The 13,093-nt window shown below is 47.0% G+C and overlaps 1 protein-coding gene across 2 annotated transcripts in view; it reads right to left on the reverse strand.

Annotated features, from left to right (window-relative positions):
* Nucleotides 1–492: 492 nt before the first annotated feature.
* FBXO25 (F-box protein 25) overlaps nucleotides 493–13,093 on the reverse strand; it is a 37,648-nt gene continuing 25,047 nt past the window's right edge. The window contains exons 9-11 of one of the 2 annotated variants that reach the window (XM_075341049.1): nucleotides 6,278–6,421; nucleotides 3,658–3,684; nucleotides 493–2,030 (exon numbers count right to left, since the gene is read on the reverse strand). In XM_075341049.1, the coding sequence (XP_075197164.1) occupies nucleotides 1,941–2,030; nucleotides 3,658–3,684; nucleotides 6,278–6,421 (261 nt within the window). In that variant the 3' untranslated portion in view covers nucleotides 493–1,940. The remainder of the gene's footprint in view (nucleotides 2,031–3,657; nucleotides 3,685–6,277; nucleotides 6,422–13,093) is intronic. The other variant, XM_075341050.1, reaches the window with a different exon arrangement.

The raw sequence follows: 13,093 nt of genomic DNA on the forward strand, positions 1-13,093 counted from the left end.
CGGTGACGGGTGAGTACACTGATTTACTGCACCCCGCGCTGATAATGACGCACGGGGGGCAGTGAATACAGCCGCACATGATCACTCCAGGCTGTAGTTGCCAGGGGTGATCACGGCCGGCTGCTAATTATGCACGCACCCCCGCCCATCACCCCGCCCACCTGTCAGCGCCGGTTTCGCTGAGAGATGATGGGCGGGAGGATGGGCGTGCATATGTAATGAGCGGGCCCACGTGGTCACGGCAGGCTGTTACAGCCTGCTCGTGCCGCCGATGACCCGCGGCACCCTCATTCCCCGCAGCCACAGTCAGACCATAAGACGCACCCCCCACTTCCCCCCAACATTTGGGGGGAAAAAAGTGCGTCTTATGGTCCGAAAAATACGGTAATATAATATAATATTATATATATATATACATATACATATATATATATACACATATATGTATATGTATATGTATACGTATACATATATGCTAAAATTAGATGTGTACTACAGTTTTTAAACAAATAATAGAAAATGAAATTGTAGGCTTTAAATAAGCACATTATATACCATAATTTCAAACAAAACAACAACAAGAACCACAATATCAGCAAGACATAAAAGACTGGGTTCAAGGTCCTTCTGAAAGTGCAAAAAGAAAAAAAAAAACAAAAAACGTTTTTACATACTCAGTCGTAGTCTTCAATATATTAAATTACATTTTTGCAAAAAAGGCAAATTGTTTGTGTTTACGGGGAGGGGGGGGGGGTGGCGTTTTGATTTCTTTTGTTACGAAAGGTGGATTTTTTTTTTTAGATTTATGGAAACACCCCAAAACTTGTTTATATAAATCCACCCAAGATATAAATCCTACAGTCAAGAGTTTTACCATTAAAGGGAGCCTGACATCTGATACATGCTGGTTATGGATTGGGCATCATGGGCATGCATCACACTGACCATATTATCTCCGCCAGGCATATTAGACTCTAAAAGGTTGCGACATTTCATAGAAGAAAAAAAAACATTTTAAAAGCTGTCGGCTTCTCTCTGCCCACTGCTCTGGATGGACATCTCACCCTACGTGCACATAGAAGCAGAGACCTGTCAATCCAGGGCAGTGGGCGGGGAGAGGCCTTCACGACTAGTCTGCAGCACGGCTTTTAAAGCATGTTCTTCTCGGAAGCGTCGCAGCGTCTCAGAATCAAAACACACCTGGCTAAGATAATACAGGCAGTGTGATACATGCTGCTAGGCAGGTTTTCTTTAGCAGTTTCCTCCAATGAGCTGGAGATGTAGCTGTAGAAATCCTGCAGAATAATGTTGAGTAAGAAAGTCCAGCAGCCATGTCCATGATTTGGGACTACCATACCAGTTCTGTAAGCCTTCTGCTACCTGGCGTTACACGTCCGATGCCTCTTATTAGTCACTAGACTCGGCACAAGTCATTGTTGTGGTGGGACGCATGCGCAGTGTCAGAAGCAGCTCTGGAGAGGACAGCAAGAAGAAGAATATGAAGAAGGAGGCTCTCAGGGCTCTGATCCAGCAGTGATTAACGACCATCTGGCCACCAAACCAGGGTCCTGTGAATCTTTTTGCTCTTTTGCTTAGTTATACAAAACATGATCAACCTGACAACTACGAAGGCCACTTTAAAGATCAAGTGTATTGGCCGTCAGCTCTCCAGTATCATCCAGAAAGAACATGACAGACAGGGACCCCCTGAAGGAGCAGGAATATAGAATTGTACAAGAAAATGCGCATTAAAACTCCTTAGTTTGGACCAATCCACCAGCACAGACAATAAAACCACCAACAACATAACAATAAAACATTTGGTCTTTCCCATTTGTACCATTTTGATTTTTTCCTAAGTGCTTTAAAACAACTAAACATTTGTTTCATTAAAAACAAAGAAAGTTCCCATCATGACTGATTGTGGCTGGTGGGTGTCCTCAGAATCTGAAGAGGTCGATAAAGTGCTGCGGGGAGACGGGTGTGAGGCAGCTCCGGGGATTGTTGGCCGTGCAGGGGTGTCCCGAGTCCTGAAAGGAAAAAAAACACAGAAGCTCCAAGTATTATGGATAATGTGTAATACTGCAATCACATAAATGTTTATCTATCGAGACGTAACAAAATAAATCAGAGTACAGCGCCTTAAGTCCCATAGACAATAAATGGAGCAGGAGTGGAGAACGAGCACCTTGCTCAACTTATGGGGCTGTGGGAAATCGCTCTCTGATCTCAGACCCTTAATCTTATCAGGTCCTGGTGGTCAGACCCCTGCGATCAAATTATTCCCTATCCAAAAGGAATGGGGATAGCATACTATGGGAATATACTATGGATTTCATAAAGATCCGAACTCAAACCCCGGTTTCTTTCAGATAACTGCCATGTTCGAGGTGATGTCGGGGAGAACACAATCTATTGGCAGAGGGGATACAGAAAAAGGGGCTGGCTCAGCTAAAGACCGCAAGCCGGCCCTATTCACCAGGTCACAGACACAAAAAGGAAGAACAACTTCTGCCATTCTTTGACACAGCGGTGAGACAGAACAGACAAAAATCGGGACGTCCGTAAGGATGTAATATTAATAAAGACATACAGAATACAATGAAGAATGCTGTGTGCTGTAAGATGAGGTTCACTGCCTGCAGCGCCACCAGGAGGAGCAGAACAAGTCTACCGCCAGTGAGATTCCCAGAGATCCAGCACAGAGTAAACACTCATTCAAGAATTACTCCCGTTATGGAAAGAGGCGAGGGGGGGGGGGGGGGTTGGGGACGACGACACTGCTCTAGACCTCAATTCTCCCAGTAAGTCTTACAATGGACCTATGACCCCATCATGATTCTGGGTCAGTAACCTACCTAAATGGATAAGGATTTAATATCTGTACAGAGATGATTCCATTTACTATACAGGAATGGACACCAACCAGCAACCTATCATTCCATGGACAGATTTATAACTGCTTCGACTTGTGCAGAGCAGGTCTGGGTATATACACTTGTAAACACTGCACCTAGTAGCATAGATAAAGAGATCTTTAGAGAAACTATTTCTAAAGATCCTATATATGCGCTAATAAGGCCAGAGACTAGTCACAAGGGCGTTACTTCCCTTGGCTAGTCGGCCCCCTTAGAATTTTAGTACGCCCCTGCGGATGTGCTAATATGATAATGAATGCACAGAGTCAGAGGAGGTTTGCTCTCACCTCTGCTGCCATTGCGGGCCGTGCTGACCTGCTAAGGGGGTCGACTAGCCAAGGGAACTAACGCCCTCGTGACTCTTCGCTGTCCTCATTAGCATATCATACGAGATCTTTAGAAATATTTTTTATAAAGATCTCTTTATCTATGCTAGTGTATACAGGGACGGTTAGGCAGGGATGAGCAATAAGCACCCAGAGCTGCTCGTGGTTCTGGGTGCAGATTGCATCTGACAGGTTCCCTTTAAAACAATTCCAAACCATGGGCACATGTACATGCACAGAGACGTGGGTACACAAAATGTAGAGGATGGAAATAGGGCTGAATAACACGGGCATTAGGGATTCTCATGCAATGAGCAGACACACATCAGAGGTAAGTGGATGAGACGCAGGACACACGATCCAGTATCCGTCATCACACAGGGGACATTGTATATAAAGCATGCGACAAATACCTTAAATAAAAGGGCGAGCTGATAATCCTTTACAAGAGAGATGAAGAAGACAATAAGAACCATCATATCTATTACAGGCCATCAGATTATGGAGTATTACAAAACAATAAAAATAGAGAATTAGAACAAGTTTACTCTGAAGAGAATTATTACCTGCATTGGGGGCTATTATACATCGGGGGCCTGACTACTACAGTGGAGAGCCTGCTAATGAAACCCCTGACTCTGAATCAGTCACAAAGTACAACAGTGATGACCTAGTGAATGAATGGAGGAAGAAAACTAGCCCCTTTTCAGTTTTGTTTTTTTTTGCTCCCCTCCTTCCGAGAGCCGTAACTTTATTTTTCCGTCAATCTTGCCAAATGAGGGTTTGTTTTTTGCGGGACGAGTTGTACTTTTAAATGAAACCATGAGTTTTATCATATAGTGTACTGGAAAACAGCAAAAAAATTTCAGGTGCGGAAAAAAAAAACTGCAAAAAAAAAAAAAAAGTGTGATCACACAATAGTTTTTGGGATATTTGAATCACCATGTTCACTATATGGTAAAACTGATGTCTGGGTGTGATGTCTCAGCTCGGTACGAATTCATAGACAAACATGTATAGGTTTACTTTTATCTAAAGGAGTTAAAAATTCAAAGTTTGTCCAAAAAAAAGTGGCGCACTTTTAGCGCCATTTTCCGAAACCCGGGGGAATGATTTGAACTTTTAGGATTTTTTTTTTTTTTAATTTTACTAGAATCCCTAGGGGACTAACTATCAGCAGTCTGATCGGTCTTCCAATCCTCCAGATCACAGCTACACAGCTGAGATCTGGAGAAAAGTGGCTTTATGCTCACACACTGCAGTCTGCCGGCAGTGAAAGTGACTCCCGATAGCTACAGGAGGCAACCACCGGAACTCGTCACATGACTTCCGATGGGGGTGGGTAAGTTACCCTTCTGACAGCATGCATTTACATCTCGCTGTCAGATTTTGGCAGCAAGATGTAAGGGGTTAATAGGCGCGGGTGGAAAGCGATTCCACTCGTGCCTGGCAGGCACACATCCCAGCTGTTGAAATCAGCTGATCTGTGCGCGGATCGCTGTGGACTGCCCATGGCAACCCACAGGGATTAACCTCACGCGACCCATGACGTACCCAGTACGTCATGTGTCGTGAAGAGGTTTATAACGAGAAGTAGAGATATAAAGCCAAGGTCCGGGGATGGAGCGGCTACTGGGAGATCAGGCACCAGACTTGAAAGGAATTACATTTGGTAGATCCATAACTTAAATATTTTCCCTGGTAAACTTCTTTACTTAAATAAAAAAAAAACAAAACATATTCTGGTGCATCCTTTGCAATGCCAAAGAGTACCGTGCACCTTCCCTGCTCCCCCCCCCTCCTCCAATCAATCTCTCTATCCTCCTCAGACACTAGTATCATTAGAACGGTCAGCCAAAAATAAGGGGGAAAGAGGATATAGAGCGAAGACAAGTAGGTGGGAAAATAACCAACTGCTCTGACAAGGGTGCACTGAGCCGCTGCTTGGTTTGTACAGTGGGTTTGCTCCAACAAACTTACATCAAGTCGATGTAGAACAGCATTACTAAAAATGCTGCAGTTATAAAAAGCCTGCATAATTAAAGGGGGTGTCTCACAATGGACATAGAGGGGTGGTTTTAGGGTCAGACTGCTTCCCACAAAGATGGACCTGAATATGGATGGATTGGTGTAAAATTTCTACCAGCAAGAACAGTGATAATAGCTTTTTTCTAAAATATTCCCCTTTTAATTTTGGTCCTTTAAGTTAATGACGGCTGCACAAAAAGAAGGACTGATTATAAAGGAGCGTGCAAAATTTTGTTTTTCATCCAGAAAGTTTTTTTTAATGTATTTCATCCATATCATCATTCGTATGTCTGCTTTGTTGTGTCCATATGTCATCTGTGTGTCCGTTCTTACATGAAGACTTCACCAACTAATAAAAAGGTCAAATAGAATTTCTGCTCTTTATAATTGTAATGCATCAGTGATAATTCACAAGACATACAGATGATAACCCATATGTGAGCCTATTTTTTTTTTTAATCATCTCATTGACTTAAAATGGGCGAGTCTGAACAAGAATACAGATTAAAATAGTGCATGCTATGGTATTTACACAGAGACCATCAGTCCCTGTGTATGAACCACATTGGCTTGCACTGGTCAGGGTGCTATCAGTTTTGCATACAGACATAACGAAATTTAATACGTTCCTGTGAACGAGCCCTAAATGCGAGATAGGTCCTCTACAGAACGATGCATGAACGCCATGTCCACAGGGGCCGCGCCAGGGAACTACAGGAGCTACTGAGAACTACCACCCATTACTCAGTCTTTTTAATAGGATCTCAGTAAATATGATTATATACACACACATCAAATTTTTCCTGTTATGTCCCAAACAGATTACAGTAACATTCTACACTATGTTATGTGCCCATCAATCATTGGGGTGCAACATGGAGGAGTATGGAAGAAGGCTCCATACCTTTACCCCCTTTTGTCTCAGCCAAGACCCACCCAGTAATGAGCAGCTATTACACTTCTCAATGTGTACTGAATATCTCCTTATAATAAAGCAACATTTACCTTCCAAAACAGAATGCTGCAGTGGCGGCAGAAGTGCAGCGTGTCCCCGTATTGTTCCCTTTTTGGGTAGGACTTCTCCAGTGTGAAGAACATTAGTTTCCAGTCAATATGACCATTTTCTGTAAAGATCAAATCTTTACAAAACTATGAGAGGAGTAAACAGTAACACAACAAAAAAAAAATATATTAATGTACAAAACCATAGACAAGATGATCACTGCAGCAAGAAGAGTACAAAATCTAGATAACCTCATTACATTATGAATGGAACGATGGTTACCTAAGAAGTCACATTTTAACCTTGGATTGCACTGTGAACAGGTAACGAATACTTGCTCAAATTGAGGAACATAAATTGGCATAGAAAGCCCAGGTATTATGTAGACAGACAGCAAAGAACATGAGATCATGGGTTACACAACAGTGTTTGCTGACAAAGAATACAAGAAAATATCATATAAATGATAGGTGGCATCATGCCACCAGGACGGCTTCTACATCTTTACTGTGTAATGTCCTGTGTGTCTCTGCTTCAGTCAATCTCTACTTTTAGAAAGTTCCCTTGACCATAAACCGATCACAGAGCATCCCTGCTGGTTTCCCAGTGATCAGTGAAAGCTGGCCTGCAGCGCCTCCTAAAGGCAAAAACAAGCATTGCATCATGACCACTCATCTCTCTGGATTGTCCGAGTAATGCAGAGAAAGACCGAACCTCTAGAGCGGGAGATGGTCTATGTAACCGCTCCCCACTGTGGGCCAAGGGAGGAAGATCCTGAGCAGAGGATCCATCGCCCCTACAGAATTTAAAGTGAACCTGTAATGTAGAAAAATGCTATTAATCTGTAGATATGAGGTTAAACTGCACCTGCATAACATTCTGAACCTGACACGCGCCTGCACACTCAACCCCGCTGCTGGGAGGACAAAAACTTTAAATCTTCCGGGCAGCGTTCTTGTTTCAGTCATGGGGGCGGCGCGGGTTCAGTCACCGCTCTGTGAAACCTGAACACTGCTGGGAGGATTCAAGTTAAATTTCCTGCAAGGAGTCTGTATGTTCTCCCGTGTTTGTGTGGGTTTCCTCCCATGAGCCAAAGGTATACTGATGGGTAATGTAGATTGTGAGTCCCAATGGGAACAGTGTTTCTGATATATGTAAAGCACTGAAGAATTTATGGCACTATATAATAATAATTTTTTTTTCCCTCTTAGCAGTGGGGTTTAATGTGCAGGTGCCGGGCAGGTTCAGAATTCTATTAACCTCATATCTAAAGGTTAATATTTTTCTATGAGACTGGTCAACTTTCAATAGTATGGTATTAAACATAAATAAATATACATTTTTTTTGAAAAATATCTATGAGGAAAATAGACCTCTATTTTACAATATTACCTATATTACAGAATGTAAGAAAAGAAGGGAATTTTGTTTACTTACCGTAAATTCCTTTTCTTCTAGCTCCAATTGGGAGACCCAGACAGTGGGTGTATAGCTACTGCCTCTGGAGGCCGCACAAAGAACTACACTTAAAAGTGTAAGGCCCCTCCCCTTCTGGCTATACACCCTCCCGTAGGAGTACGGATTCCTCAGTTTTAGTACCAAAGCAAGAAGGAGGAAAGCCAATAACAGTTTCAAAAACAAATTCAATCCGATAACAAGATCGGAGAACTTAAGAAACAACATGAACAACATGTGCACCCGAAAAACGAAACCCTAAGAACAAATAGGGCGGGTGCTGGGTCTCCCAATTGGAGCTAGAAGAAAAGGAATTTACGGTAAGTAAACAAAATTCCCTTCTTCTTTTTCGCTCCTAATTGGGAGACCCAGACAGTGGGACGTCCAAAAGCAGTCCCTGGGTGGGTAAAAAGATACCACATGAACGGGCTGTCAGACAGCCTCTTCCTACAGGTGGGCCACCGCCGCCTGAAGGACCTGTCTACCTAGGCTGGCATCTGCCGAAGCGTAGGTATGCACTTGATAGTGTTTGGTAAACGTGTGCAGACTCGACCAGGTAGCCGCCTGGCACACTTGCTGAGCCGTAGCCTGATGCCGCAATGCCCAGGACGCACCCACGGCTCTGGTAGAATGGGCCTTCAGTCCAGATGGGATCGGAAGCCCAGCAGAACGGTATGTGTGAAGAATTGGTTCCTTGATCCACCGCGCCAGGGTGGATTTGGAAGCTTGCGATCCCTTATGCTGACCAGCGACTAGGACAAAGAGCGCATCAGAACGGCGTAGAGACGCCGTGCGAGAGATGTAAATCCTGAGTGCTCTCACCAGGTCCAACAGATGTAAACCCTTTTCAAATTGGTGAACTGGATGCGGACACAAAGATGGCAAAGTGATATCCTGATTGAGATGAAAGGAAGAAACCACCTTGGGAGAAAACTCTGGAATTGGACGCAGTACTACCTTGTCTTGGTGAAACACCAGGAAGGGAGATTTGCAAGATAACGCCGCTAGCTCGGACACTCTTCGAAGAGACGTGACCGCCACAAGAAAAACTACCTTTTGTGAAAGCCGAGAAAGGGGAACCTCTTTCAAAGGCTCGAAAGGCGGCTTCTGGAGAGCAATGAGAACCTTGTTCAGATCCCAGGGTTCCAATGGCCGTCTGTAAGGAGGAACGATATGACAAACTCCTTGGAGAAACGTGCGTACTTTAGAAAGCCGTGCCAAGCGCTTCTGAAAGAATACGGATAGCGCGGAGACTTGACCCTTAAGCGAGCTAAGCGACAAACCTTTTTCCAACCCAGACTGCAGGAAGGAAAGAAAAATTGGCAATGCAAATGGCCAGGGAGAAAACCCTTGAGCCAAGCACCACGCTAAGAATATCTTCCACGTCCTGTGATAGATCTTAGCTGAGGATGGTTTTCTAGCCTGTCTCATTGTGGCAACAACTTCATGAGATAAACCTGAGGCCGCTAGGATCCAGGACTCAATGGCCACACAGTCAGGTTCAGGGCCGCAGAATTCAGATGGAAAAACGGCCCTTGAGACAGCAAATCTGGACGGTTTGGTAGTGTCTACGGTTGGCCTACCGTGAGATGCCACAGATCCGGGTACCACGACCTTCTTGGCCAATCTGGAGCGACGAGTATGGCTCGATGGCAGTCGGACTTGATTTTCCGGAGAACTCTGGGTAACAATGCTAGAGGTGGGAACACATAGGGGAGTCGGAATTGCGACCAATCCTGAACCAAGGCGTCTGCCGCCAGCGCTCGGTGATCGTGAGACCGTGCCATGAAAACTGGGACCTTGTTGTTGTGCCGTGACGCCATCAGATCGACGTCCGGCGTCCCCCAGCGGCAACAGATCTGCTGAAACACGTCCGGGTGAAGGGACCATTCTCCTGCGTCCATGCCCTGGCGACTGAGAAAGTCTGCTTCCCAGTTTTCCACGCCTGGGATGTGAACTGCGGATATGGTGGACGCTCTGCTTTCCACCCACGTCAAAATCCGCTGGACTTCTTGAAAAGCTTGGCGACTGCGTGTTCCCCCTTGGTGGTTGATGTACGCCACCGCCGTGGAATTGTCCGACTGAATCCGAATCTGCTTGCCTTCCAGCCATTGTTGGAAGGCTCGCAGGGCAAGATAGATTGCTCTGATTTCCAGAACATTGATCTGCAGGGTGGACTCTTCCTGAGTCCACGTCCCCTGAGCCCTGTGGTGGAGAAACACCGCTCCCCACCCTGATAGGCTCGCATCCGTCGTGACCACTGCCCAGGACGGGGGAAGGAACGACTTTCCCTGTGACAATGAGGTGGGGAGAAGCCACCAACGCAGAGAGTCCTTGGCAGTCTGAGAGAGGGAGACAGTCCTGTCGAGGGACGTCGATTTCCCATCCCATTGGCGTAGAATGTCCCATTGTAGAGGGCGCAGATGAAACTGCGCGAACGGGACTGCCTCCATTGCTGCTACCATCTTTCCTAGGAAATGCATGAGGCGCCTCAGTGAGTGCGACTGGCTCTGAAGGAGAGATTGCACTCCAGTCCGTAGCGAGCACTGCTTGTCCAGTGGAAGCCTCACTATCGCTGAGAGAGTATGAAACTCCATGCCAAGATAAGTCAGAGATTGGGTCGGGGTTAGATGAGACTTTGGAAAGTTGATAATCCACCCGAAACTCTGGAGAGTGTCTAGTGCCACCTTCAGACTGTGTTGGCATGCCTCTTGAGAGGGTGCCTTTATAAGCAGGTCGTCTAGATACGGGATGACCGAGTGACCCTGCGAGTGCAGAACAGCTACTACTGCTGCCATGACTTTGGTGAAGACCCGGGGGGCTGTTGCCAGACCGAAAGGTAACGCTACGAACTGTAGGTGTTCGTCGTGTATGACGAAGCGTAGGAAACGCTGATGCTCTGGTGCAATCGGCACGTGGAGATACGCATCTTTGATATCTATTGATGCTAGAAAATCTCCTTGAGACATTGAGGCTATGACGGAGCGTAGGGATTCCATCCGGAACCTCCTGACTTTTACGTGTCTGTTGAGCAACTTTAGATCCAGGACGGGTCGATACGATCCGTCCTTTTTTGGGACCACAAACAGATTGGAGTAAAAACCGTGACCTTGTTCCTGAAGAGGGACGGAGGTCACCACTCCTTCCGCCTTTAGAGCGGCCACCGCCTGCAACAGAGCATCGGCTCGGTCTGGTGGTGGAGAAGTTCTGAAGAAACGAGTTGGCGGACGAGAACTGAACTCTATCCTGTACCCGTGAGACAGAATATCCCTCACCCAACGGTCTTTGACGCGTGACAGCCAAATGTCGCCAAAGTGGGAAAGCCTCCCACCGACCGCGGGTGTGGGAATCGGAGACCGCAAGTCAGGAGGACGCCGTCTTGGCAACGGTTCCTCCGGCTGTCCTTTTTGGGCGTGACTGAGACCTCCAAGAATCTGAGCGTCTCTGGTCTTTTTGAGTCTTTTTTGACGAGGCGAATTGGGACCTGCCCGGTCCGCGAAAGGACCGATAACCAGACTGACCCTTCCTCTGTTGGGGTTTGTTTTGTCTGTGTTGCGGTAAGGATGAGTCCTTACCCTTGGAGTGTTTGATGATTTCATCCAAACGCTCTCCAAACAATCGGTCACGAGAAAAAGGCAAATTGGTTAAGCACTTCTTGGAATGAGAATCTGCTTTCCAATGTCTCAACCACAGGGCCCTACGCAAAACAACGGAGTTGGCTGACGCCACTGCCGTGCGGCTTGTAGCGTCAAGAACAGCATTAATCGCGTACGACGCGAATGCCGCCATTTGCGAGGTCAATGGTGCTACCTGCGGGGCAAATGCACGTGTGACTGAGTCGACTCGCGCAAGCCCGGCTGAGATAGCTTGGAGTGCCCATACGGCCGCAAAAGAAGGCGCTAATGACGCTCCAATCGCTTCATAGATGGATTTCAGCCAGAGCTCCATCTGCCTGTCAGTGGCATCTTTAAGTGCCGCTCCATCTTCAACTGCAACCAAGGATCTAGCTGCAAGCCTGGAAATTGGAGGATCCACTTTTGGACACTGGGTCCAACCCTTGACCACCTCAGGGGGAAAAGGGTAGCGTGTATCTTTAAGCCGTTTAGGAAAACGCCTTTCAGGATAAGCGTGGGGTTTCTGGATTGCGTCTCTAAAGTCAGCGTGGTCCAGAAAAGTGCTTAATGTACGCTTAGGGTATCTGAAATGGATTCTCTCGTGCTGCGAAGCTGACTCCTCTACAAGAGGAGCTGGTGGGGAAATATTTAACATCTTATTGATGTTAAATATAAGATCATTAACTATGGCGTCACCATCTGGTGTATCTAGATTGAGAGCGGTCCCAGGATCAGAATCCTGATCAGTTACGTCCGCCTCATCACCCATAGATTCATCTCGCTGGGATCCTGACCATTGAGATGAATGTGAAGGCCCGTCATAGCGAGCCCGCTTAGGCTGCCCGGGGCCATCGTCCGAGTCAGAGTCTTCACCCTGAGGTGTATGTGCCCGTCCCGGAGCTTGGAGGTAATTCAGCTGAGGGGGACCAGGGGGCAATGGTTGCACAGTGTCCGTGGCCTGAAGTACAGGCCTAGCTCGCAATGTGTCAAGAATTTGTGACATAGTGAGAGACATTCTGTCAGCAAAAGCTGCAAACTCAGTTCCTGTCACCTGGACAGCATTCACAGGTGGTACACCCTGGGTCACGTCCAGCAGAGGTCCCGACTGTGCAAGCGCCGCAGGGGCCGAGCACTGCACACAATGGGGGTCCGTGGAGCCTGCCGGTAGAAAAGTCCCACATGCGGTGCAGGAAGCATATAATGTCTGTGCCTTGGCACCCTTGCGTTTTACGGACGACATGCTGCTGGCTCTCTGCAATGTGAGAGAGTCTATAGCCAAAGGGCGACCAGCGCTATGTAATACCAAGTATTTGTAGAAACAAAATACTAAGAATACTACTGGCACAAGAGGGGGTGAGCCCTGAGGGCTGCTTACCGCCCGCTGAATAGCGGGTAAGAGGCGCAGAATTCCTTGTCTGGGTCTCCCCGGCTCCCCTCTGCAGCTCAGCGTGTCAGCAGGAATGGCTGCCGGCGTCTGTGGAGAGGGGCGGTCCGTGGGAGTTTCCAAACAAAAGTGCGGGAAACAGTGTCCCCTCTGTGCCGATTGTGAGGGCTGGAGTATGTAAAAACGACTCCAGCCCTCGGCGCTGATGCACTGACCAGCGTCCCGCCCCTCTCCTGACTGGCAGGTCTGGGGGCGGGAACGAACGGAAGCAGGCCGCAAAAGCCGGGGACTCGAGTTATCAGCGCGGCCGCCGTAAAAGCGCGGGCCGCGCTGAAGTCCCCGGCGCACCACAAGTGCCAGCCGCG

This window comes from Anomaloglossus baeobatrachus, chromosome 3 (assembly GCF_048569485.1).
Source record: "Anomaloglossus baeobatrachus isolate aAnoBae1 chromosome 3, aAnoBae1.hap1, whole genome shotgun sequence".
In the NCBI taxonomy this organism is placed as follows: domain Eukaryota; kingdom Metazoa; phylum Chordata; class Amphibia; order Anura; family Aromobatidae; genus Anomaloglossus; species Anomaloglossus baeobatrachus.